Source organism: Podarcis muralis, chromosome 1 (assembly GCF_964188315.1).
Source record: "Podarcis muralis chromosome 1, rPodMur119.hap1.1, whole genome shotgun sequence".
NCBI classification, from domain to species: Eukaryota; Metazoa; Chordata; class Lepidosauria; order Squamata; family Lacertidae; genus Podarcis; species Podarcis muralis.
This window is the reverse complement of record NC_135655.1, coordinates 136270864-136297553: the sequence shown is the minus strand read 5'-3', so window position 1 is coordinate 136297553 and position 26690 is coordinate 136270864. Positions and strand designations below refer to the sequence as shown.

Sequence of the window (26690 nt, the reverse complement as noted above, 5' to 3'; positions counted from 1 at the left end):
CGTTTTCGTCTTGCGAAGCAAGCCCATAGGGAAATTCGTCTTGCAAAGCGCATCGCAAACGGAAAACCCTTTCGTCTAGCGGGTTTTCTGTCTTGCGAGGCATTCATTTTGCGGGGCACCACTGTATAGCAAAATGTTTCGCGTTTTCTATCTAACATAATCTACAGTCTGTAGTAAGTGCCAGTTGTAAATTGTCTCTAATCAGCATGACTAACATTAAGTGGGACTTCCTTGTCTTCTGATTTCACAAATTTACACAGCTAGCCTAATCCAAAGCAGCGGGACAGATAGTCCCTTGCAGTTCCCTGGTGCTTTCCAGCAGAAGGAGTGTTGCTTCTGCTTGGCCTAGGACGCATCTTCAGGACACCCTTTTATCTCTCCAAGAATTGTGTCAGACACTCCTCTAAGGAGGAGCAGAGAGGGTGGAGTCAAGCTGAAACCTTTTAATGGAAGAATGAATGAAAATGCAAAGCAAAAGCTGCCAGCTGAGTCAATAGACTAACCGCCCATAAAACTTTGCCTCCATATACATGGTGGGTAGTCTCTATCCACCTTAAGAAGATAATTTTTATTTTGCCACTTTCCCCAAGATGACAAGAATTTTGACAACTTGCAAAATGGTGAAAATGGTGAGAGGGGGATTTGGTGTTTTCCATAGGAATGCTCAGCATAGCCGATATTTTTCAAGAATTGGTATCCGATCACTGAGTATGAAGGTAATTACAACTTCACATCATCTAATTGATTAATTCTCTCTCTCTCTTTACCTGAGTCTGTAACTAACATGCTAAGAAATAGCTGACCAGATAACCTTGTGTATGTCCAAACAAATCTTTGAGCAAAACTAGGGTTTCAAGTTCCAATTTATTAGAGCCTGTTGACTGCAGGATTGTTGACATAGCAGATATTTCTTGCGTGTACCCTGATTTATAGGAGAAATTATGCAGGACTGTGAAGGTTCACAAACCTTGTTAAATATGCAGAGGTCTCCAAATAACCCCGGGAAGTGTTTGGGTGAACTAGCAGGCTGCTGCTACAGAAGCACAAAAATACCCGCTTGTTTAATCTGAAGCCACTTCTTAAGAACAATACAGGAATACTGGACATCGGGGTAGCACTTCCTTTTCACACACGGGTCTTCAGCAGTAACTTTTGTGATGCATTTACACACTGTGCTATCAATTGGCGCAGTGGAAGAATGCCTGCTTCTATAGGCTCTGTGTTTCTCTGATTGCACTATTTATTATTTATTTCATTTATTAAAAAATAACTAGAGACCACAGGGTGATTTAGAATGTGCTAAAAAGATAATATACTTTGTAATATACTTACAAACAAAGATACCTCAAAACCATTTTTTGAATCATCACAACCAGTATAGCAGCTGGCTACCTAAATGCATAAGCAAAGCACAGCATTTAGGAGGACTTTAAGCCTGTTTGATTATCCCAGCCAAAGCAGAGTTAAAGGGACAGCACAGATGGTTCCAGCATCCAAAGTCCACTGGGCAGTTGCCAAGCCATCCTCCTTGCATGCTGCTTCCTTTCTGTGCACTTACCGGTACCTTATATGACGGCATATGATTCAGCCATCCTCAATCTGAATTGGTGAAGGGCTTGAACTTCCCAAAACTAATGGTCCCAGTGTGCTGGTAGCAATTAAAAGATGCAATATTAAAAATAGTTTAAAACGAATAGGGTGGGCTATATAAGCAATTAGCCAATGAAATCATATGCAGAGACCATCAATCATACAGTCATGAAAGCCTGGGGAATCTTCACATATTTTCTTTTAAAAATCCCCATTGTTGGAGGAAGATGTAAATCAGGGGCCAGGCGTAAGAATTGTTGCGGAGGTGTTGATGTAAGGGTGCTTCCCAGATTTATTTATCTAGTACAGACTGAATTAAGAGGAAGGGCAAGTGGCTTGGTTTTAGGGATTGATGGAAAGTGTGCAGACTTTCCATGGCTGCTTATTCCTCGGGTCTTTGTGTTATTTTACGGTTAGCCTCTGTTGGCTGTTCCTGCTATCTGCTGCTGTATGAACTTAGAACTGGCGTGTCTTGTTTTTCCTATCCTCTTAGTATAAAGCAACAACCAACACCATTAATTAACTGTGGGTAATCAGTGGGGACAAGTTGGAATGTGGTAATTTGCAATGATAGGGAGGATGCCAATGAATGGATCTGTAACATCCCCTATTCCACTGACCATGAACAACACACACACAAACACACATGTACTTGAACATATGGTCTCATATACACCTGTGCTAAACACTCTTATATCATCATTACATATGTGCTGCTTTTCCATGGTAAACCATGGTCAAAGTGGCAACAGCATCTAAAGTTTACATAAGACAACCTATTTACAATTCACTAACAATTCACTAGGGACGCGGGTGGCGCTGTGGGTTAAAGCCTCAGCGCCTAGGACTTGCCTATCGTCAGGTCGGCAGTTCGAATCCCCGCGGCGGGGTGCGCTCCCGTTGTTCGGTCCCAGCGCCTGCCAACCTAGCAGTTCGAAAGCACCTCCGGGTGCAAGTAGATAAATAGGGACCGCTTACTAGCGGGAAGGTAAACGGCGTTCCGTGTGCTGCGCTGGCTCGCCAGATGCAGCTTGTCATGCTGGCCACGTGACCCGGAAGTGTCTCCGGACAGCGCTGGCCCCCGGCCTATAGAGTGAGATGGACGCACAACCCTAGAGTCTGTCAAGACTAGCCCGTATGGGCAGGGGTACCTTTACCTTTACCTTTTTAACAATTCACTATCAGTAATTAGAAGGCATAACAGAATTTAAATAGTTACATAAACAACAGGCTAATGAAAACATTTAATATTAATAAATGTAGAATATTAAACAATCCACTGATAATTCAAAATTAAGTCCCAACAGTGAAAAATATGTAAGAAAATAATGCAGGTAACAGCAAAAATAGTGCATCCCTGAAACTAAATCTTGACACCATCAACAATTCCGTAAAAACACCCCACCTCAATGATCTCTAGGCACTTTAAACAACAGGAACCGTCTTTACAGCTGGAGTCAGGCAGGGCCTCACCCCACCAGGAGATGTGGGAATAGACCAGACAGAATAGAGACCCAGTCCTGCTGGAATGCATTTATGCACACCATGTATTGCACATTTAAAAAATATTGCTGAAGGGAAATAGACCAGAAGCAGGGCACCTCTTTGCCCTCCCTCTCTACATGCCTGTTGCTCGGTCCCAGCTCCTGCCAACCTAGCAGTTTGAAAGCACACCAAAAAAAGTGCAAGTAGATTAATAGGTTCCGCTCTGGCGGGAAGGTAAATGGTGTTTCCGTGCTCTGCTCTGGTGTCGGTGTTCCACTGTGCCAGAAGCGGCTCAGTCATGCTGGCCACATGACACGGAAAAACTGTCTGTGGACAAATGCCGGCTCCCTCGGCCTATAGAGCGAGATGAGCGCCGCAACCCCAGAGTCGTTCGCGACTCGACTTAACTGTCAGGGGTCCCTTTACCTTTACCTTTACACACACTTGTGGAAATAGGATGGAAGGATATCCTTCACCTACATATGAGTAGTGCAACACAGGAGCTGCAAACTTACACAAGATTGTGGCTCCACTTCCATGAAGAAACACTGCAAACTGTGATTTTTTTCCAGCTCACAGCAGAGAAGGGGGCAATCTTGTGTACTAGCTGTTCTAACATTGCACTGCTCACATGTCAGCTGCTTGCATGATCAGTTTTCTTCCACAAAAAGTATAGCCAGAAGTTACTCTCAGTTTCTAACACTGCCTGCTGCAATTGCGTTTGCCTCACTGGGTCCATATTCATAATACACGATGGTCTCTTGCATTATTTAGACTGCCTTGCTCCTTTCTAACCTTTTGGAATATCAGAAGAGACAGAAAGGATGGATGGTGACACCAAGGGGGCTGTGAGCTGTGTGGGAATAGGATTACAAAGGCTGATCAAGCTGAGCTATGATTTCCTGGCTGAAAGAAAAAGTGCTGAGCACTGTAACAAGTTCCTAAATGTGTTGTGACAGGTCGTTTGCAAGTGTAGTCATGTCTTCTACACAGCTTGCATCTGGATCTACTTCACAGATCAGCTTTAGTGTCTCTCCAGCTAACATGTCAAGAAATATACGAGCTGAAGGAGAGGTGTCATTGCAAGCATGCCTCATGAATAGTAAGGGCTACTAATGTGCGCTTTCATAGAATCATAGAACTGTAGAGTTGGAAGGGACCCCGAGGATCATCTAGTCCAACCCCCTGCAATGCAGGAATACACTGCTGTCACATGCGGGATCAAACCTGCAACCTTGGCATTATCAGCACCACCCTGTAACCAGCTGAGAGCAGCAGGGGGACAGCCAACTCCAGCCTGGAGCTTTTGACAAAGATCAAAAGCCAACTGTGTCCTTTTCATCCTCTGCCCATAAACTCCCTCTCCCAGACTCAACTCCCTTGTGGAGAACTTAAAGGGCCAACCCTCTTGCCTGAAGATGGAGACTGTAGCCTCATGCCCCGTGCAATCCCTGCAGTGCTGGACCACTGAGGTGTGGTGGGAGACATTTGGTTCCTCAGAGGAGGGTACCTTTGAGGGTCCTGGTGCTACAGGAGGCTGTTCTGTAGGCAATGTCAGCCAGCCCCAGGCTCACTGGTCTTCTGATCTCTAGTAGCAAGTTCAGAGCCCTGAACCTGGTCTCGTCTCTCAGCTTGTGACGCTGCAGCCTCAGAGATTGTGTCTTCATCATTGCAGGAACTCCAGGGTCGTAGCACGTGCTAAGAATTTCTTGTGATATCCTCTTGACCACCAGCCCCCATGAAAATGACACAGTACATTTAAATCTGTGGTGTTTGCCCAGATTACTTCTCCAGGCCTATGTGTTTTCTACCTTGTCTTCCCTTAGGTTCCTGTATCTCAGGCTGTTGCTGATTTTTAAAAATAAAAGATTGTTATTGATTTTCTACAAAGGCCATTGCTGATTTAAAGTCTCTTTTGCCCCTCCCCCCTCCAACCTCTGGACTTCCTGCCCATTGAGGCCAAACTACATGGTAAGTGGAGAAACTTACTTAAAATGCAGCTAGGTTGTTCTTTTGGATTGAAGCTGGCTTGGGAGAAAACACAGCTTCTCCTAAGAATCTACAGGACAGAGATGGTTTGTGGCTAATGTTGTGTGTACACTGCTCCCCAAACCATCAGTAGGAGTGCACTGAATGCGGAGTAAAAAGGAGTATGTACACAAGCTACCTCAGCGTGTTTCTCTTTCCCAACTTTCTTTTACTTTCGGTGGAGATGGGAAATGGTCCCACGATGGCACCACACCATGCTTTTCACCCCTCTGTCCCCAACCACTGTTTCCAGGGAGTCATGGGATGTATAGATGCAGATCAGGAGGGCCTACTTGTCTTCCTATAATGGGCTGATTTGGGTCTTGGCTTCCCTGACTCTTTTCACTTGGCCTATCTTGGCAACTCAGCCCCTCCTGCCTCCTAGAACCCATGTGGTGTTTTAGTTCCAGCAAAATCCCCTTGCTGGAGAACATTTCATACTTCCCAGCCTAATTTTCAAGCGAGGTGGGCAAATAGTAACTGAACTTAAGTTTACAAGTGGAGGCATTGGCAGGTTTTGCCTTTCCCGTAGCAAAACGTCACAACTTTGGCAGTATCAGGCCTTGGGCGGAATACTTTAGTCTATCTTCCTCTTTGCAGCGGCGATACCAGGGTTCCCCGTTAAAGGGGTTTCTGAGGGGAGGCTTTGACCGTACGCCGAGAGGTCGTCATTGCTGTCCCCTGTGACGGCGGCGTAATGGGGGCGGCTATCTCTGCTTGAACATATGTTCTCCAGAGCCGGCCCTGATGATTTCCCTGATGTTCCCTAGGTCCCCGGCTGGGGACTGGGGAGGGATAACGCCCAATGCCTGAGCCAAGGTCTACCCACATCTGAAATATAATAAAGTTGTGGCCAATTTAATCCCATAGCACGTTGTCTTGAGTCGTTATTCCACATGACGGGGGGCCGCCTGGGGTCTGGGGACTCCACCTATCCACGCAATGCTCTGATATTGTATTCCTATGACCACTAGAGGCTGGAAGTCAGCTACATTTTTATTGGCAGAAAGAAGAGAGGGTCAGTACCAAAAAGAATGTCCCCTGCAAACCTCAGAATGTTGTTATTTGTAAAATAATTATTTACTGTATTTATATGGGCTACCCAATAACATGTTATCTGAGCAGCTCACAAGACATAAAAGAATGAAATGATTTCCAGAGGGATAGCAGGGTAGACTGCTGCTGCAGGAAAAACAACAAAGAATCTAAAATTACAAGAGCGAGACAAATAAAGAGCAGCATTAAAATATTTGATGTGACCAACATGTTTCAACATGTTGCAATGTCATTTAGCTGACATTTTTCTTCTCTGAAAAACACACAATAAGTTGTTAGCAATCCAATCTTTTTTTGGGAGGTCATTAGTTGACTCATCTGTCGTACTGTGGTAACAAAGAGATGTTTTTGGTTCTATGGCTTGTGCCTTTCCAAACATAAGTGCCCCTGACATGTGTTGAAATGGGATGGGTTGTGTTTATCAAATGTCGCAAATAAAGTCTATTTATGAGCACTAAGCCAAGGTAGCAGCTCTTTTGGGGAGGAGGGAGCTGACATTTTTGTTAGGCTATGGATACTTCTATGTATTTGTGTCAGGAATTTATCATTTCATGATCTGAATCAAAAGCTAGGTTTCCACAGGAGACACTATTCTGAACTCAGTGTGATCAATTGATTGTAGCCTGCTATGACACCTTCCCCGTTAGCTTTTGTCATAGACCTAGTAAGAATTGTGCCTGTGACCTGTGTTGTGAGAAAGGGAAGGAGCTCACGTCAACCATCAGCCATTTTGTCAGCAAATTCAACCACTGGCAGCTATGCAAGTAGCTAGCGAGTTAGCCCTGAAGAGTAGCAAATATGGTGCCCTTCAGATGTTTTGGATCACAACTGTTATCAGCCCCAGCCAGCATGGCCAGTGGTCAAGGATGATGGGAGCTGTAGCCCAACCAATATCTGAAAGGAACCTTGTTGGCTACCCTTGCTAAAGATGATCCAGCCCTTCTGATTTTGTATGTTGTTAATATGATGACTCTGGATAACTGCACTTTAATCCCACCTTAAGCCCCAGATATTCAGTTCTCTATCTTGAGGGGTGCTATAACAAAACTGGGCCCTTCTACATTCTCCAGCATTACCAAACACCTTGGGAAGGAGGTACATTTAATAAAGCACAATATTCATTTCAACAGGGGTTCTTTAGGAAAGTGACAGTTGCTGTAAAATTTCACTGCATTTTAGGAACATGCAGAAGCCTGTTAAAGTTGGTATCATTGAACACACATCCAAGGACCCTGAATTTAAGGGGTGAGGGCTGTAAAGAGCTGTATGAGCAAAGCAATAAATAGGGAGCTTGTAACAAAACAGCCAACTGGGCAAAGGAAAAGGATTTGGAGATCCATAAACCCCCGAGGAGCAAACTAAAAAATGTAATTAAAGGAAGAGAAAAATATTGAATGCTGGCTTTAAAGACTATTTCTGTCAACGATAAAGGGGCTCTTTCAATAAATTTGAAGGAGGCAGGCAGAAGATTGTTTCATTAAAAGCAGAGAGGCAATGCAGATGGAAACAGCATTCTCAGTAATCCTCGTAGTTTTCAGTGACCCCAAGTGGAAGAATTATTTTGAAAGAATATGTAGGAGGGCTACATGCCTGCACAGAGGGTATCCTGCAAGAAGCCCCACTGAAAGAAACAAGAGCTGAGCAAAAGCACTCTCATTGGATAGTCATGTCAACATGCAGCCACTGCAAAACTTTTTATTCCCTTGAATGTATGTTGTGGAAAATAGATTAGCATGCAGGGGAGCTGGAGTGCTTCATTAAAATAACAATATCAAATTATGTGTTTGGAATCGAATATGTTTACTTCAGAGGTTGAATTTTGAATGATCAAAAAAGGAAAGGTACACACTTTCTTGTATTTGGGGAAAGGATATGTCTGTAAGCAGGGTGTTCAATGCAAGGGACAAGTGATGAAATAGAGAAGCCCCCATCCAGGCCACAGGAATTCCCTGTCTCTGTTTGTAGATAGGGCGCAAGGCTACCTTTGCAAACAGAGCCGGCCCACTGATGAGGCAGGGTGAAGCACTCACCTCAGGCAGTAGAAGCACAAGAGGTGGCATCTTGCTTTCCCCACCACTGGTGAGAGGGAGAAGACGAGTGGAAACGCCTCCTGGAGCACCCCATAGAGGCGGTTTTCCTCTGGCATGATGATTGCTGGAAGAGGCATTGAAAATACATGGATTTCAAGTGGAAATTGAAACCTCACCAAAGTGATGAGTTTTTAAAGTCTGGGTATCACCTACTAGTTTTAAAATAAAATCTAAAAGCATTTTTTTTTTGGTAGGGGTTCTCCTTTCATAATGGGATTTTGGGTTGGTGCCTCTATGTGCTCTTATTTGTTCTGAGGGCCACAATGTCTGACGTGAAGTATGTGAAAGTGGCCTGTATTTGGGAACCCAAGAATAGACAAACAAGTCTAGTTGCAAGACAGTGTGTGGGGTCTCCTCATCCCCTGCAGAATTATAATCGGGTGAAAACTCATCTCCATGAATGTTGCTCTGGGTTTTCTAGGCTATACCATAAATGGTCTGCTCTTTCTCCACATCCAAATGGTTTCTATGATCTTAAGAACAAGGAAGATATCAAACTACTATAGTGGTCATCTCAGGGACACAGATGTTGGGGAGGACAATGCGACTAGGTACATGGGACCTCCAGGAAGGTACACAGACTTACGGTATATGTTGCTAGTGAATATCATCGTACAGTCTCTGCACAGCCCAATTACTGGAGAAATCTGCTGCTGCTGCTACTACAACTTGGTTTTGATCAGGTGTTTTAAAAACTCATCTTGTTTATCTGTGATGCTTTATATGATTTCAGTAAAGCAAAAGGCAGGTTGTAAATATGTTTAATATTTATAATCCAGAGGTGTGTATTACATGTCATTGAACTGCACTAGCACAACTGACATCCTATTAGTTGTGGGTGCTCTTGTATAACCCCCCCCCCAAAAAAAAAACACACAACAACCAGTATATGTACATGAATAAAAGCAGTATGTTTATTAGGTCCACACACAAGAGCCTATTTACAGTTTCTGGGGTAAAGAATTGCTGTTGGAGCAGGGTGTGCAATTCAGCAAGCAAGACCCCAAAAGCAAAAATAGACTTGCTTAAGTTGGGGGCTCTAAGGGATATTTGTATTTAGGAGATGGATCAAGGGATTTTTAATTCCATTTCAAACTGAAATCTTTCACACAGGGAACTGATTGGCCCAAATGGCCTTTTCTAATGGTTTGTAAAACTCCCCCGCCTTTCTTTTCCTTTCTTGCTTTAGAAAGGAGCAGCGTATCAGCTGAGGGATGTGTGATAATGTCCACACTTGCAAGTTAAGTAAAAATAATTGCTTCAGGAGTGCTGCATAAACAAATCGGTTCTTATATAATGATGACGATAAATCAAACACAGGAAAATATTTATCGGTCTGGAAATATACAGGGTACTGTTTACCTGTGCTATGCAGGACCCTTGGGGCAGTATAATAGTAAATAATTCAACTTTGTGCTTGCAAATACTACTAAGCAGCTTTATAACATCTTGAGCGTAGCAGCCATGTTTACTCAGAAATAAGTCCCGCTGAATTCAATGGGACTTCAATCCCTTGTACCCTGTTAATCTGTAATGTTTATTGTGCTCTGTCTACTCAACAACCCAGGGCATTGAAGGCAGATGAGGCAGTCACCTTTCTGAAGCTAAGATGGTCTGGGTCTGGTCAGTGCCTCCACACGACACCATCTGGGAGCTCCATGTATGCTGCTGTCATGGAATAAAAATTAGGATATAAATGTGCTAAATAACTTACAGAAGGCAACAATCGGTAGGAGAGATGAACTGAAATCCCCTTACAGTGGAACCCTAGTTCTTTGGGATCTTTTGATAACAGAACAACTTCATCATCAATTAAAAGTTGCCACAAAGCAGAATAAATTAGAGGACTTTCTCTCAACACGGCTCTTTTTGATCCGTAGGTTGACAGTAAGCCAGAAAGTGGGTAGCATGGAAACTTACCTTTCTGACTGTATTTATCCATACAGTTCCTTTGCTGGTTGTATCGTATGCTGGTATTAATAAGTGGTGGCTGGTGTCAATTGGGACTGGTGGGGCAGGGAGCTTAGCAGACGATGCAGCCAGAGCCAGTAGGAGGCAGCGTCACCCAAGATGGCAGGCAGGTGGGGCTGGTTAAGGGCAGACTGAGCTTGGTGGGGGCAGTGTCCTATTCGTTCTAATGGACAGCCTCCACTGTCCTTTACTGGTTATAATAACAGAGAATTCAACTGTGGAGGGGAGCTGACAAGATGGTTGCCAAAATGGGGCCACTGAGAAATAGGTGTCTATTGGTGTGTTTAGGGGACCCCAAGCTTTTTAGAAGTAAAGAAGGGTGGAGGAGAATTAAGGGAGAACCTCCCCAGGGACATACCTAGGGCTTGGTGTGGTTGGCCCCGGCCAGGGGTTCAGGCCCTCCGCCCCTGCAAAAACATGCCTCCACTCTGGCTCAGAGTTGCTAGAAGCCTGTCCATGCACTCCCAGGCCGTTCCTCCGCTGCTCGCGGGGGGGGGGGGGCGGCCAGGCTTCAAAGGCGCAATGAAAGGGGGAGGGGCTGATACAGCTCCTTGCCAAGGGCACAAGGGAGCCTAGGTACAACTCTGAACCTCCCTTCCTAACAGTCCAGTGAAGACTGAGCATATTCAGTGGATACTTAAAAAAAGAAGTGTAGGATTGCATAGACAATCTCCGGCACCGTAGGAACCATATAGGTTACAATTATGCTACACAAGTCAGAAGAAAAATCACCACTCTATTCCCTGCCCACTGTCTGCTTCCAACCTCTCCACATATAAATTGACCTAGAAGGGCCCTGCGTATTTGTTGAATTGGAACTGGTGTTAAGGACTGTTCAAGACAGGAAAACTGGCATTCACGGATGTGGGGTTATGAGTGAGAAAGGAGTACATGATCTGGACCACTGGCTAGTGAAATAGGCCACATAATTGGCTACAGGAAGGTTACATATTATTAACCAGGGCTGGCCCACTAGTGAGGCAATTGCCTCAGGTGGCAGGATTCACTGGTGCAGCAGATCCTGATGTACATCTTCCTTCCCTGCTTGTTCTTCACCCACTCCTTCTTTGCTGGTGGGGAGGGGGCCCTATTTGGTGACCACATCAGGTGCCAAAATGTTTTGTGCCGGCCCTGCTGTTAGCTGAATAACCTTTGGTCTACTAAGTATATGACATAAATATGAAAATAATATGACATAATAGGCATCACTGAAACCTGGTGGGATAAGTCCCACGATTGGAATGTAATAATGGAGGGATACAATCTATTTCAGAGAAACAGACCAGACAAGAAAGGAGGAGGAGTGGCGTTATATGTCAGGGATGTGTATACCTGTGAAGAGATCCAAGATTTAGAACCTCAAAGCCAAAGTGAGAGCATTTGGGTCAAAATTAAGGGAGAGAGGAATAACAGAGACCTCATTGTGGGAGTTTACTATAGATCCCCAAGCCAAACGGAGGACATAGATGATGCCTTCCTGGAACAGATGGCCAAGCATGCAAAAGGAAGGGAGATGGTAGTAATGGGGGACTTCAATTACCCGGATATTTGTTGGATGTCAAACTCAGCCAAGAGCATAAGGTCAAACAGATTCCTCACTGGACTTGCAGACAACTTCATTGTCCAGAAAGTGGGAGAAGCAACAAGAGGAACAGCCATTTTAGATCTGGTCCTAACCAATGTTGATGACCTGGATAGTGGGGTAGAAGTGGAAGGATCATTAGGCGCGAGTGATCATGCTCTTCTGAAGTTTACTATACAGCGGAAAGGAGCAGCCAAGCATACTAGGACTCAATTTCTTGACTTTAAGAAAGCCGACTTCATAAAACTTAGGGAAGTGCTGGGTGAGATCCCATGGACAGTAATACTAAAAGGAAAGGGAGTTCATGATGGCTGGGAGTTTGTTAAGAGGGAGATAGTAAAAGCACAACTTCAGGCAATACCAATGAGACGGAAACATGGAAGGTGCCTAAAGAAGCCAGGGTGGCTATCTAAAGAACTTTTAACTGAGTTAAGACTAAAAAAGGATGTGTACAAAAAAATGGAAAAGGGGGGAAACCACCAAAGAGGAATTCAAACAAATAGCCAGCACGTGTAGACACAAAGTCAGAAAAGCTAAAGCACAGAATGAACTCAGGCTTGCTAGAGAGGTTAAAAGCAACAAAAAAGGCTTTTATGGGTATGTTCGTAGCAAAAGGAACAACAAAGAAACAGTGGGGTCACTCAGAGGAGAAGATGGTGAAATGCAAACAGGGGACACAGAAAGGGCTGAACTCCTCAATGCCTTCTTTGCCTCAGTCTTCTCCGATAAAGAAAACAATGCCCGACCTGAAGAATTTGGAGCAAATGATTCAGCAGAGGAAACATAGCCCAGAATAACTAAGGAGATAGTACAAGAATACTTGGCTAGTTTAGATGTATTCAAGTCTCCAGGGCCAGATGAACTGCATCCAAGAGCAGTGTTTCCCAACCGGTGTTCCGCGGCACACTAGTGTGCCATGAGACGTTGCCTAGTGTGCCGTGGGAGGGAGGCGGGCGAGTCGGGCGGCGAGAGGCGGGGCGGCGGCGGCGAGCACACGCGGGGCGGCGAGCGAGCTCCCTCCCACATCCCATCGCCGCGAATGCAGGCTTTCGCTGAAGCCTGGAGAGCGAGAGGGGTCGGTGCGCACCGACCCCTCTTGCTCTCCAGGCTTAAGGAAGCTATCCCCCCAGCCGCGCAAGCTCCCAGAGCGATGCCAAAGCTGCGAGCACCTTCGCCATCGCTCTCCGACCCGTTCGGGGGGCTGGGGACGGGAGAAACTCCGGCTTCCCCCGCCCCCAGCCCGCGCAAGGTCCCAGAGCGATGGCGAAGGTGCGCGCACCTTCACCATCGCTCTCCGACCCGCTCTGGGGGCTGGGGACGGGAGAAGCTCCGGCTTCCCCCGCCCCCAGCCCGCGCAAGGTCCCAGAGCGATGCGGAAGGTGCGCGCACCTTCGCCATCGCTCTCCGACCTGCTCTGGGGGCTGGGGACGGGAGAAGCTCCGGCTTCCCCCGCCCCCAGCCCGCGCAAGGTCCCAGAGCGATGCCGAAGGTGCGCACACCTTCGCCATCGCTCTCTGACCTGCTCTGGCGGCTGGGGGCGGGGGAAGCTCGGGCTTCCACCACCCCCAGCTCCTGCAAGCTCCGGGAGCAATGGCAAAGGTGCGCTCACCTTCGCCATCGCTCTCGGACCCTTTCTGGGGGCTGGGGGCGGGGGAAGCTCGGGCTTCCCCCACCCCCAGTCCCGCAAGCTCCGGGAGCCACTCTGGCTCCCATTCTGGGGGCTGGGGTCGGGGGAAGCTCGGGCTTCTCCCGCCCCAGCCCCGCGTCTGGGGGGGGGGGGAATAAATTTTTTTCCTTTATTTCCCCCCCAAAATCTAGGTGCGTCCTATGGGCCGGTGCGTCCTATAGGGTGAAAAATACGGTGGTCAATATAGGCACAGAGTTAATTTTTTAAACATTTTCTAATGGTGGTGTGCCTCGAGATTTTTTTCATGAAACAAGTGTGCCTTTGCCCAAAAAAGGTTGGGAAACACTGTCCAAGAGTATTAAAAGAACTGGCAGATGTGATCTCAGAACCACTGGCAGTCATCTTTGAGAATTCCTGGAGAACAGGTGAAGTCCCGGCAGACTGGAGGAGGGCAAATGTTGTACCTATTTTCAAAAAGGGGAAAAGAGAGGACCCAAATAATTACCGCCCAGTCAGTCTGACATCAATACCAGGGAAGATTCTGGAGCAGATCATTAAGCAAACAGTCTGTGAGCACCTAGAAAGGAATGCTGTGATCACCAATAGTCAGCATGGATTTCTGAAAAATAAGTCATGTCAGACTAATCTGATCTCGTTTTTTGACAGAATTACAACCCTGGTAGATGAAGGGAACGCAGTGGATGTAGCCTACCTTGATTTCAGCAAGGCATTTGACAAGGTGCCCCATGATATTATTGTAAAGAAGCTGGTAAAATGCGGACTTGACTATGCTACCACTCAGTGGATTTGTAACTGGCTGACTGACCGAACCCAAAGGGTGCTCATCAATGGTTCCTCTTCATCCTGGAGAAGAGTGACTAGTGGGGTGCCACAGGGTTCTGTCTTGGGCCCGGTCTTATTCAACATCTTTATCAACGACTTGGATGATGGACTCAAGGGCATCCTGATCAAATTTGCAGATGACACCAAACTGGGAGGGGTGGCTAACACCCCAGAGGACAGGATCACACTTCAAAATGACCTTGACAGATTAGAGAACTGGGCCAAAACAAACAAGATGAATTTTAACAGGGAGAAATGTAAAGTATTGCACTTGGGCAAAAAAAATGAAAGGCACAAATACAAGATGGGGGACACCTGGCTTGAGAGCAGTACATGTGAAAAGGATCTAGGAGTCTTGGTTGACCACAAACTTGACATGAGCCAACAGTGTGACGCGGCAGCTAAAAAAGCCAATGCAATTCTGGGCTGCATCAATAGGAGTATAGCATCTAGATCAAGGGAAGTAATAGTGCCACTGTATTCTGCTCTGGTCAGACCTCACCTGGAGTACTGTGTCCAGTTCTGGGCACCACAGTTCAAGAAGGACACTGACAAACTGGAACGTGTCCAGAGGAGGGCAACCAAAATGGTCAAAGGCCTGGAAACGATGCCTTATGAGGAACGGCTAAGGGAGCTGGGCATGTTTAGCCTGGAGAAGAGGAGGTTAAGGGGTGATATGATAGCCATGTTCAAATATATAAAAGGATGTCACATAGAGGAGGGAGAAAGGTTATTTTCTGCTGCTCCAGAGAAGCGGACACGGAGCAATGGATCCAAACTACAAGAAAGAAGATTCCGCCTAAACATTAGGAAGAACTTCCTGACAGTAAGAGCTGTTCGAGAGTGGAATTTGCTGCCAAGGAGTGTGGTGGAGTCTCCGTCTTTGGAGGTCTTTAAGCAGAGGCTTGACAACCATATGTCAGGAGTGCTCTGATGGTGTTTCCTGCTTGGCAGGGGGTTGGACTCGATGGCCCTTGTGGTCTCTTCCAACTCTATGATTCTATGATTCTATGATACTGTAGGAGAATCTTACCTATCACTTTATCCCTATTACCAGGGTAAGTACAGGAACAGCCTTTCATACTGATCAATGTACAGATGATGGGCGTGTTTAAGGTAGTAGGAAGGCATTTCGGGGCTAGAAATTGTTGGTCTAGGGTGGCATCATGTAGAAGGAAATATAAATGATGAGTTTCATTGATTTTTTTTTCTAGGCACAGACAGCCAACTTAGTGCTGGAAGATGGAACCAAGATGACGGGCTACTCTTTTGGTCATCCATCCTCTACAGCTGGGGAAGTTGTATTCAATACCGGCCTGGCTGGGTAAGGGGGAGATTTTTAAAAACCTATTTATTATATCTAGGAATCTACTTCCATATTGCCATGATAATAAAATAAAAACCCACCATTATTCAATGGAACAAGCTGTTGGTCGCCCATATTTTAAAGGTAGATCTTTAAAATATGCCCTTCTAAGTTGCTTCCAAGTTCCCCTCTTCTCTTAGCAGAGAAAGAAACCACGTTTGGTAAGTTAAAAATGGTTTACTTACAAACACTTCAAAGGTCAGATTCATGTACTTTTCCATACAGCAGCAAGAAAAGACAGCAGAGGCATCTTTCCCATTTGGCTGAGTGGCGCCATGCGCCACAGTGCCCGCCCAGCAGGGGCACCCAGCAGCAGGTCCGCCACCCTCCACCAACTTGGGAGTCTCCTTGGGTCTCCTCAAAGGAGGAGGCGCCATGCCGAAAGCCCCACAGAGCAGTGTCTGGCGCCAGACACTGCTCTGTGGGGCTTTCGGTGGCGGAGGGCGGAGGACCCACTCCTGGGCGCCCTTGCTCCCTCAACTCAGGACCCGGTGCACGTGCGTGAGAGCCGCAGGCGAAAGGTATGCTTGCAAGATGCTGTGGCGGAAACCGACGCAGCTTGAACTGAAGCTGGATGACATCAAGGAGTTTGACGGCGCCCACAAGGAACTCGAGAGTCATAGGAGGTGGATGTGGTGGGAGCCAGTGATAGTGAGGGTGCGTTGGGACTCAGCACTGATCATAAGAGCCGGGAGCAGATGATACATGACCGGATTGGCTACAAACCCCAGCCCAAACCAAACAATTGTTTATCTCAGTTTGGGAACTTTGAGTTCTAGAGCCCAAAGAGTGGACAGTGGCAGTGCCTGGTACCTGGGAGCTTTGGAAGAAAGCAGGAATTTGTTTCATGAGCCCAACAAACTCTGTTTAGAAATAGCAGAAGAGACTGAGCTGCACCATTTTCTGAATCATAGCTCTCATCCTCCCCGACCACTGACATAGGCTGGCTGAGGTTGATAGGAACTAGGAGTTCACCATTGTCTGGTGGACAGTGGTAGTATTTCACCTGCTTTAGAGTGGACTATACCGAGTTAGGTGGATGAAAAGTCTGACTTCGAAGCAAAATGGATTTGGGGGGCAACCACACTATATGCCTCATCTTTCTCACACGGTTATGATCAATATGCTTTTATTTGGGGTGGGGTGAAACAAGGTACCAAGATCTACTTGTTAGAGATGCTCCAACGGTGCAGGAGATGTTACTTAGTGAGGATCTCCCCCCCCCCCCCGCGCCTTTTTGCTCCCCAGATGTAGAATTGATGGCCGTTACATGTCAGCCTTTTTATCTGCCTAGAGAAGTAACTGTCATAATTATTATAGCTGTTTATATTCCATCCGATGCTAATGTCAGTGCAGCGCTTTCTAAGCTATATGACGTCATCTCTAAGCAGCAGCAACTCCACCCAGAGGGCGCCCTTGTTGTGGCAGGGGACTTCAATCAAGCCTGCCTAAAGACAGTTTTTCCTAAGTTTGAACAGTTTGTGAAATTTCCCACTAGAGGAAATTTCCAGAGCTTTAGGGCAGCAGCTGAAGAAGGAACAAAAAGGGTTTTCTTGTGTGAGTTTCTTGTGGCTGTTTAGCTGCTCTCTCTGGGCAAAGGTCAGAGGGGGCAGGGCTTCTGTTGAGGTAGGTGATTAGCTGTGGGAGGAGCTTATCAGAGTTTTAGGGCAGCAGCTGAAGAAGGAACAAAAAGGGTTTTCTTGTGTGAGTTTCTTGTGGCTGATTAGCTGCTCTCTCTGGGCAAAGGTCAGAGGGGGCAGGGCTTCTGTTGAGGTAGGTGATTAGCTGTGGGAGGAGCTTATCAGAGCTTTAGGGCAGCGGCGCGCGCCTAGCGGCGCGCGCAGTTTGATCCATATTTTAGATTTAGGGGAGCTAGTCTCAAACATTTGTTGGGGGAGACCTAGGTTTTTTGGGAGGGATTTATTTGTCCTGTCTCCACACTTTTTATGATAGAGGACCACTGTAGTCACCCCCAACGACACGTTCCCAAGATGGAGGGTGAGGGAACAGCTGCAGTCACCTGTGGTTCCTGCGCAATGTTTGCCATCTTGCCAAAGCTTGCAGGCAGCTTTACCTGCAGCAATTGCATGTTGATTGCCCTCTTAAAAGACAAAGTCCAGCAACTGGAGGAACGTGTAGCTACGCTCCAAAGAATTAGAGAGCTGGAACTCTTCTTGGAAGCAACAGAGCACACCGTCTCCACCAAGGAGGAGACAGGGGACTCCCCTGAGAAGGTGGCTAGTTCACCAACACAGGAGCCAGATATATGGAGAAACGTGACTCAAAGAAGTAGGAGGCCCAGGGTTCGCTCTGATTGTTTAGAAATACGCAATCGCTTTGAGGTCCTTTCCCCTAGCATGGAAGACGAAGAGCAGACTCCATTTGAGGATCTCTCCCTCATTACAGTCGATCAGGTATATGAAGACGAGGAGCAAAGGCAGTCCTCTGGGAATGTCCAGGCGACCTTGGAACCGACAGCTCACAGAAGAACCCCGACCAGACCTAAGAGGAGGCGTGTAGTGGTGATAGGGGATTCCCTACTGAGGGGAACAGAAGCAGTGATCTGTGGGCCTGACAAGATGTCTCGGGAAGTGTGCTGTCTCCCCGGGGCTAAGATCCAAGATGTAACTGAACGACTGCAAGGAATCATAAAACCCACTGACAAATACCCCTTCCTCTTGGTTCACGTGGGAACCAATGACACTGCAAGCAATAGCCTCCAGAAGATCAAAAGAGATTACGAAGCTCTGGGCAGGAAATTGAAGCAATTAAATGCACAAATTGTCATCTCATCTGTCCTCCCAGTTGAACGACGTGGCCCAGGGAGAGAGGGAAAAATAGTGGAAGTGAACAACTGGCTTCGCAAATGGTGCAAACAGGAACGGTTTGGATTCTTAGATCACGGAATGCAGTTTCTTGAAGATGGACTTCTGGCAAGCGATGGGCTGCACCTCACAACGGTTGGGAGGAATGTTTTTGCAAAAAATCTCAGAAACCTCATCAGGAGGGCTTTAAACTGACTAATGTGGGGGAGGGAGACAGTGCTCCTGAAGGTAGGAGTCTATCAATTGATGAAGATGATCATCCAACTGTCATAGACCGAATGGAGCAAAGAGCATGCAGACCTAGTGGTGGGAGGAGAAAATCCTTAAATAAGAGACACGGGGGAATGATTAATGGACTTCAATGTCTGTACACTAATGCGCAAAGCATGGGAAATAAACAAGATGAGCTTGAGCTCCTGGTACAGCAAACTAAATATGACATAATAGGAATCACTGAAACCTGGTGGGATAAATCCCACGATTGGAATGTAATAATGGAGGGATACAATCTATTTCAAAGAAACAGACCAGACAAGAAAGGAGGAGGAGTGGCGTTATATGTCAGGGATGTGTATACCTGTGAAGAGATCCAAGATTTAGAACCTCAAAGCCAAAGTGAGAGCATTTGGGTCAAAATTAAGGGAGAGAAGAATAACAGTGACCTCATTGTGGGAGTTTACTATAGATCCCCAAGCCAAACGGAGGACATAGATGATGCCTTCCTGGAACAGATGGCCAAGCATGCAAAAGGAAGGGAGATAGTAGTAATGGGGGACTTCAATTACCCGGATATTTGTTGGATGTCAAACTCAGCCAAGAGCATAAGGTCAAACAGATTCCTCACTGCCCTTGCAGACAACTTCATTGTCCAGAAAGTGGGAGAAGCAACAAGAGGAACAGTCATTTTAGATCTGGTCCTAACCAATGTTGATGACCTGGTTAGTGGGGTAGAAGTGGAAGGATCATTAGGCGCGAGTGATCATGCTCTTCTGAAGTTTACTATACAGCGGAAAGGAGCAGCCAAGCATACTAGGACTCAATTTCTCGACTTTAAGAAAGCCGACTTCATAAAGCTTAGGGAAGTGCTGGGTGAGATCCCATGGACAGTAATACTAAAAGGAAAGGGAGTTCAAGATGGCTGGGAGTTTGTTAAGAGGGAGATAGTAAAAGCACAACTTCAGGCAATACCAATGAGACGGAAACATGGAAGGTGCCTAAAGAAGCCAGGGTGGCTATCTAAAGAACTTTTAACTGAGTTAAGATTAAAAAAGGATGTGTACAAAAAATGGAAAAGGGGGGAAACCACCAAAGAGGAATTCAAACAAATAGCCAGCACGTGTAGACACAAAGTCAGAAAAGCTAAAGCACAAAATGAACTCAGGCTTGCTAGAGAGGTTAAAAGCAACAAAAAAGGCTTTTATGGGTATGTTCGTAGCAAAAGGAAGAACAAAGAAACCGTGGGGTCACTCAGAGGAGAAGATGGTGAAATGCAAACAGGGGACACAGAAAGGGCTGAACTCCTCAATGCCTTCTTTGCCTCAGTCTTCTCCGATAAAGAAAACAATGCCCGACCTGAAGAATTTGGAGCAAATGATTCAGCAGAGGAAACACAGCCCAGAATAACTAAGGAGATAGTACAAGAATACTTGGCTAGTCTAGATGTATTCAAGTCTCCAGGGCCAGATGAACTGCATCCAAGAGTATTAAAAGAACTGGCAGATGTGATCTCAGAACCACTGGCAGTCATCTTTGAGAATTCCTGGAGAACAGGCGAAGTCCCGGCAGACTGGAGGAGGGCAAATGTTGTCCCTATTTTCAAAAAGGGGAAAAGAGAGGACCCAAATAATTACCGCCCAGTCAGTCTGACATCAATACCAGGGAAGATTCTGGAGCAGATCATTAAGCAAACAGTCTGTGAGCACCTAGAAAGGAATGCTGTGATCACCAATAGTCAGCATGGATTTCTGAAAAATAAGTCATGTCAGACTAACCTGATCTCGTTTTTTGACAGAATTACAAGCCTGGTAGATGAAGGGAACGCAGTGGATGTAGTCTACCTTGATTTCAGCAAGGCATTTGACAAGGTGCCCCATGATATTCTTGTAAAGAAGCTGGTAAAATGCGGTCTTGACTATGCTACCACTCAGTGGATTTGTAACTGGCTGACTGACCGAACCCAAAGGGTGCTCATCAATGGTTCCTCTTCATCCTGGAGAAGAGTGACTAGTGGGGTGCCACAGGGTTCTGTCCTGGGCCCGGTCTTATTCAACATCTTTATCAACGACTTGGATGATGGACTCAAGGGCATCCTGATCAAATTTGCAGATGACACCAAACTGGGAGGGGTGGCTAACACCCCAGAGGACAGGATCACACTTCAAAACGACCTTGACAGATTAGAGAACTGGGCCAAAACAAACAAGATGAATTTTAACAGGGAGAAATGTAAAGTATTGCACTTGGGCAAAAAAAATGAGAGGCACAAATACAAGATGGGTGACACCTGGCTTGAGAGCAGTACATGTGAAAAGGATCTAGGAGTCTTGGTTGACCACAAACTTGACATGAGCCAACAGTGTGACGCGGCAGCTAAAAAAGCCAATGCAATTCTGGGCCTCATCAATAGGAGTATAGCATCTAGATCAAGGGAAGTAATAGTGCCACTGTATTCTGCTCTGGTCAGACCTCACCTGGAGTACTGTGTCCAGTTCTGGGCACCACAGTTCAAGAAGGACACTGACAAACTGGAACGTGTCCAGAGGAGGGCAACCAAAATGGTCAAAGGCCTGGAAATGATGCCTTATGAGGAACGGCTAAGGGAGCTGGGCATGTTTAGCCTGGAGAAGAGGAGGTTAAGGGGTGATATGATAGCCATGTTCAAATATATAAAAGGATGTCACATAGAGGAGGGAGAAAGGCTGTTTTCTGCTGCTCCAGAGAAGCGGACACGGAGCAATGGATCCAAACTACGAGAAAGAAGATTCCACCTAAACATTAGGAAGAACTTCCTGACAGTAAGAGCTGTTCGACAGTGGAATTTGCTGCCAAGGAGTGTGGTGGAGTCTCCTTCTTTGGAGGTCTTTAAGCAGAGGCTTGACAACCATATGTCAGGAGTGCTCTGATGGTGTTTCCTGCTTGGCAGGGGGTTGGACTCAATGGCCCTTGTGGTCTATTCCAACTCTATGATTCTATGAAAAAGATATTCTATGAAAAAAAGGACAGAATATTCTAGATCTCACATATTCCAATTTGAAACAGGCATACAGGCAATCCCCTTCCCCCACTTAGGCTCATCTGACCATTCTTCAGTTTTTCTATGTCCGAAGTACATCCCTCTCAGGAGAAGAATTCAGCCGTTTATAAAAACAGAATTTGGCCAGAGGGTGCTCTTAGTCAGCTCCAGGATTGTTTTGAGAGCACTGATTGGAGTGTGTTTGAACATCAAGATATGCATAGATACACAGATACTATACTTTCCTATATTAAAGTGTGCACCGACAAGGTAACATTGCAGAGATGCATTAGAGTCTATGGGAACTGTAAACCATAGTTGACTGCTGAAGTAAGAACACTCCTGAAAATCCAGGATTCTTATGAATCTGCAGCCTTCTGTTGGTTGAAGGATTGGTTTTTGTTGGAGAACACTGATGTCCTAGATCTGGAAGGGTTTGACAATGCTTTTGGTTGGCATGCATATTTGTGGTACGACAAGGTTAAAGTTCATAAATTGTTTAAAAACCATATTGTCAGAAGAGCAATATTTATGGTCTGGATGAAATACAAAGACTTATTAGAGGGCAAGACCCCGAGGTGGCTATCACCGGTGGAGGCCTAGGCTCGAAAAAGGCCCAACATGGAGGCCTATTGGCCGAAATATTGGGAAATAATTGAAAAAATTGGAGATAATTGGAGGTTGCAGAGCCAGGAGAAATTAAAAAATAAGGTGCGAGACTGGCTACACTATGCTCAAATTCAAGAGGTTTTCAAAATAGATAAAAAAGTTGGCTTCCAGGTGGAAAAATCGAAATTAGAGACGGAACTGTTAGAACCAAAAACTAAGATACTCTCGAGAATGTACAACTTGCTGCTTAAATGGAACACACAGGATGAGACAGTAAAATCCGCCATGATAAAGTGGGCACAGGACATTGGGCACAACATTATGTTTGAGGACTGGGAAAGGTTATGGAACACCGGAATGAAGTTCACGGCATGTAATGCCTTGAAGGAAAATATTATGAAAATGATATACCGGTGGTACATGACTCCAGTTAAGCTGGCTAAGATATATCACCTGTCTGATAACAAATGTTGGAAATGTAAAGAGGCGGAAGGGACATTCTTTCATCTCTGGTGGACCTGCCCAAAAGTGAAGGCCTTCTGGGAAGTGATTTACAATGAGTTAAAAAAGGTATTTAGATATACCTTTCCCAAGAAACCAGAGGCCTTCCTCCTGGGCATGGTGGACCAGAAGGTGTCAAAGAAGGATAGATCTCTGTTTATGTATGCTACTACAGCAGCAAGAATCCTCATCGCAAAGTATTGGAAGACACCAGATTTACCCACGCTGGAGGAATGGCAGACACAGTTGATGGACTACATGGAACTGGCTGAAATGACTGGCAGAATCCGAGATTTGGGAGAGGAAATAATGGAGGAGGACTGGAAAAAATTTAAGGACTATTTGCAAAAACAATATAAGTTGTATGAATGTTAAGAATGTGTATGATTAGGAAACTTTTGCTTCAGCAACTTGAATAGGTGAATTGGAAACTAAGTTATAAGAAAGACGAGGTGGACAACATGAAATAACTATACTATGTTTATTTTTAAGGTACAAATAACGGGGATACAGTATTTTGAATTTAGAAACATAGTATTTGAAAGATACAGTAAGATATGAAATAAGGTAACAAATTGCTGATGTTTTAATTGCAAAGAACGCAGGGTTCGGAAGATGTGGGGAAGTCCGGTTGGAATGGTAAAAATATTCTGGAAAGTTGGTTTTTATGTATTTCTTTTTTCTTGTATCTTCATTCTTTATTCTTTATTCTGTAAATTTCTGACTGTTTGAAAGAAAACTTAATAAAAATATTAAAAAAATAAATAAATCCAGGATTCTGCCTTTAAGACAGGGAATATAGACATATACAAAGAGGCGAGAACAAATCTCAAAAAAAGGCATTAAGGCAGCAAAACAACAGCATAAGCTTAAGGGGGGAAATTATTTAGCCGATAACAACATGAAGCAAGTGTGGCAACGACTGCAGCACCTAACCAGCTACAAGGGCAATACAAGGAACATGGTTAAGGCTGATGATTCATTGGCAGAGGAGCGGAACATCTTCTTTGCTCAGGGTGCAGTTGGTTGGGTTTTATCTTCTAGGGATAATTACACTACTGAACTTTCACCTCTTCCCCATACCATTCTGACCCAGGAGTCCTGGCCCAGGGATGACTTGTTAGTGAGGGGATCTTACCCCTCTATTGGGGAGGCTAGTATGGGGTCTGGGATTCCCACTATTGAAGGGCTAGGGAAGAATGGTGGTGGGGCTAGATATCACTATCGGTGAAGGGTTTTGAGATGCAGTGATGCTCAAACCCATTCAAATCTACGCCCCATCCCAAGGGACAAGGGTAGGGCGAGCAGGGATTACCCACCTCCATCATTGGTGTTGTGCAATGCCAGGTCCATAGGCAATAAAACTGCCACCATGCGTGACTTTTTTGTCTCGCAGGGGATTGACCTGCCTTGTGTGACAGAGACCTGGGTATGGGAAGGCGAAGTAGTCTCCCTACGTGAGATAACACCTCCAGGTTTCTCTGTCCTCCACCAATCGCGGACTGTGGGTTGGGGGGGGGGAGGAGTAGCGTTGTTAATCTGGGAGGATTGCTCTTTCAGGGCTCCACCACCACCGTTGATCTCCGGCATTGAATGTGTTGGTCTCATGTGGGGCACCAAGGAGAGCTTGGCTGTCTGGCTGGTGTACTGACCGCCCAGTGCACCGGCAGCCACCCTGTCAGACTTGTTGGAGGTGGTGGCGGGCTGGGCCTTGGAGTTCCCAAGACTATTGGTTTTGGGAGACTTCAACGTCCATGCCGATGCTGCCCCCTCCTCACAGGCTCTGGACCTAGTGACCTCCATGGCAACACTGGGGCTCTCCCAGTTTGTTTTGAGCCCCACCCATCAAGCAGGCCACACGCTGGATTTGATCTTTGGTGCTGGCATAGATGTGATCATGCTCCCCCCTGTGGAAGTGCCATGGTCTGATCACTACACTCTGAAAGCCAAGGTTGACTTCCCGCTCCTCCCCTGCTCGGGTGGCGAGCCTATTTGGGCTTGCCTGCGAAGGTTGATGGATCCTGATAGATTCCGTCAGGCCTTGCGGGACCCTGCTCCTTCTGGAACTCATTAGATGACCTTGTTGAGAACTGGAATAACCGGCTCTTGGCGGCCATCGATGAGATTGCGCCTAAGCGCCCTCTGCGACCCTGTCAAAACTGGGCCCCTTGGTTTACCAAGGAGCTCCGGAAAATGAAGCGGGATCTCAGACAGCTAGAGCGAGTATGGCGACGGACTCATGACGGAGCTTCAAGAACATCTTATAGGATGCTTATGAAAGCCTATGAGATGGCTATGAAAGCTGCTAAGAAATCTTACTTCGCAGCTTCTATTGCATCTGCTAGCTTTCGCCCGGCACAACTTTTTAGAATAATTAGGTTGTTAACGTCCTTAGGAGGACAACCAAATTTAAGCACAAATTCGACCCACAGCTGTGAGGCATTTGCGAGCTTTTTTGCGGAGAAAGTCCTGTTGCTTTGCCGTGACCTGCCTGCCAAGTTAGATACAGTGACAGAACTGGAGGCCCCTCGACTGACTTCGGGTCCAGTGTTAGACCATTTCGATCAGATACTCCCTGCTGATGTGGATAGACTCCTCCAAGCTGGTAGGCCCACCATCTGCCTCCTCGATCCGTGCCCGTCTTGGCTGATTAGGGCATGCCCAGATATCACGCACATCACTCTTAAAGAAAACTTCACTAGATCCTTTAGATCTATCCAATTACCGCCCAGTTTCAAATCTCCCATATCTGGGTAAAGTAATTGAGAGAGCAGTTGCTGAGCAGCTTGGTCGGTTTCTGGAGGAAACATCGGCTTTATGTCTAACACTTGTCTTTCTTTCATCTTCTCCCTTCTTACATCAGCCAATTTATGAGTTCTAAGTTTGCTTGGAGGAACTATGTCTCTTACTGTAACTGCAAAGTGCTCTAATAAATTAATTATCAGAATCCTTTTATTGAGTGTGTTTTATTGTATTTTGATAAGGATGAAGGTTCCTGATATTCCTCAGAGGTGAAGTAAGGTCTTGGAATGGAGAAAGTGAAAATGTTCATGAAGAAGTGAGGGAGGGAAGGAAGGATATACTCCACAAGAGGGAACACAGACTTGGGTCAACAGTTTGGACCTCTAAATGTCAGCCCTGGCTAACATAGTAACATGCTGAAGATCCTCCATCTGCAACAGAACATTTATAGGATCCCAACTTAACAAAGCTCAAGATTTTAGGTCAAGACCTACAGCTTTCACACAGTACAAGATGCTGTACAAACTGCGTTCTCTATATGCATGTATCACCTCAAGACAAGATGGACTCTTCAGTGGTTTCTATTATGTGAATCACCACAAGACAAGATGGAATCTTAAGCGGTTTCTCTGGTAGTAACACTAAATTACAGGCAAATCCGTTTGCAAGTTTTTGAATCTGAAGGCAATCAGTTATGCTTTTTGAAAGCACTAATTACTATCTGTGTTAATATACCTGCCAACAAACAACTGTTTAATATAGATCAGAATGATGGAGGGCATCAAAGTTTTCTTCCCTGTGACAGATTATGGGCAATAAATCTTGTCACATCACTAAAGCCATGCAGCAGCTGATGGATTAACTCCCCTTCAACAACCTGCCTCAGTAGCAGAAACAGTTTTTTTTTTTTTTGGCAGACCATTCTTTGAGCTTGTTTTTGCGTGGCATGGCTCCTGTTTCCATAAAGATGCACCCCTTTCACGTTGCTTTTATTCATGCACCAGCCAGCATATCTCATGAGCCTTCACACAAACTGTATCTCTCTTGGGATAAGAGCGCACCAGGACCTTATTCCTTTTGTGCACTTGCTCAGCTTTGACAAAGGTGAGGCTGAAGGTGGGGTCAACAGATGCTCCTTGCACA

General features: G+C 45.8%; 1 protein-coding gene and 1 pseudogene across 1 annotated transcript in view; both read left to right on the top strand.

The window, feature by feature from the left end:
• The first annotated feature begins 468 nt into the window (after window positions 1-468).
• Window positions 469-26690, top strand: part of CPS1 (carbamoyl-phosphate synthase 1) — a 161802-nt gene continuing 135580 nt past the window's right edge. Inside the window, exons 1-2 of the mRNA XM_028704780.2 lie at window positions 469-716; window positions 15487-15596. Coding sequence (XP_028560613.2) covers window positions 591-716; window positions 15487-15596 — 236 coding nt within the window. The 5' untranslated portion in view covers window positions 469-590. The remainder of the gene's footprint in view (window positions 717-15486; window positions 15597-26690) is intronic.
• On the top strand, window positions 16107-16546 carry LOC114583477 (anaphase-promoting complex subunit CDC26 pseudogene; annotated as a pseudogene).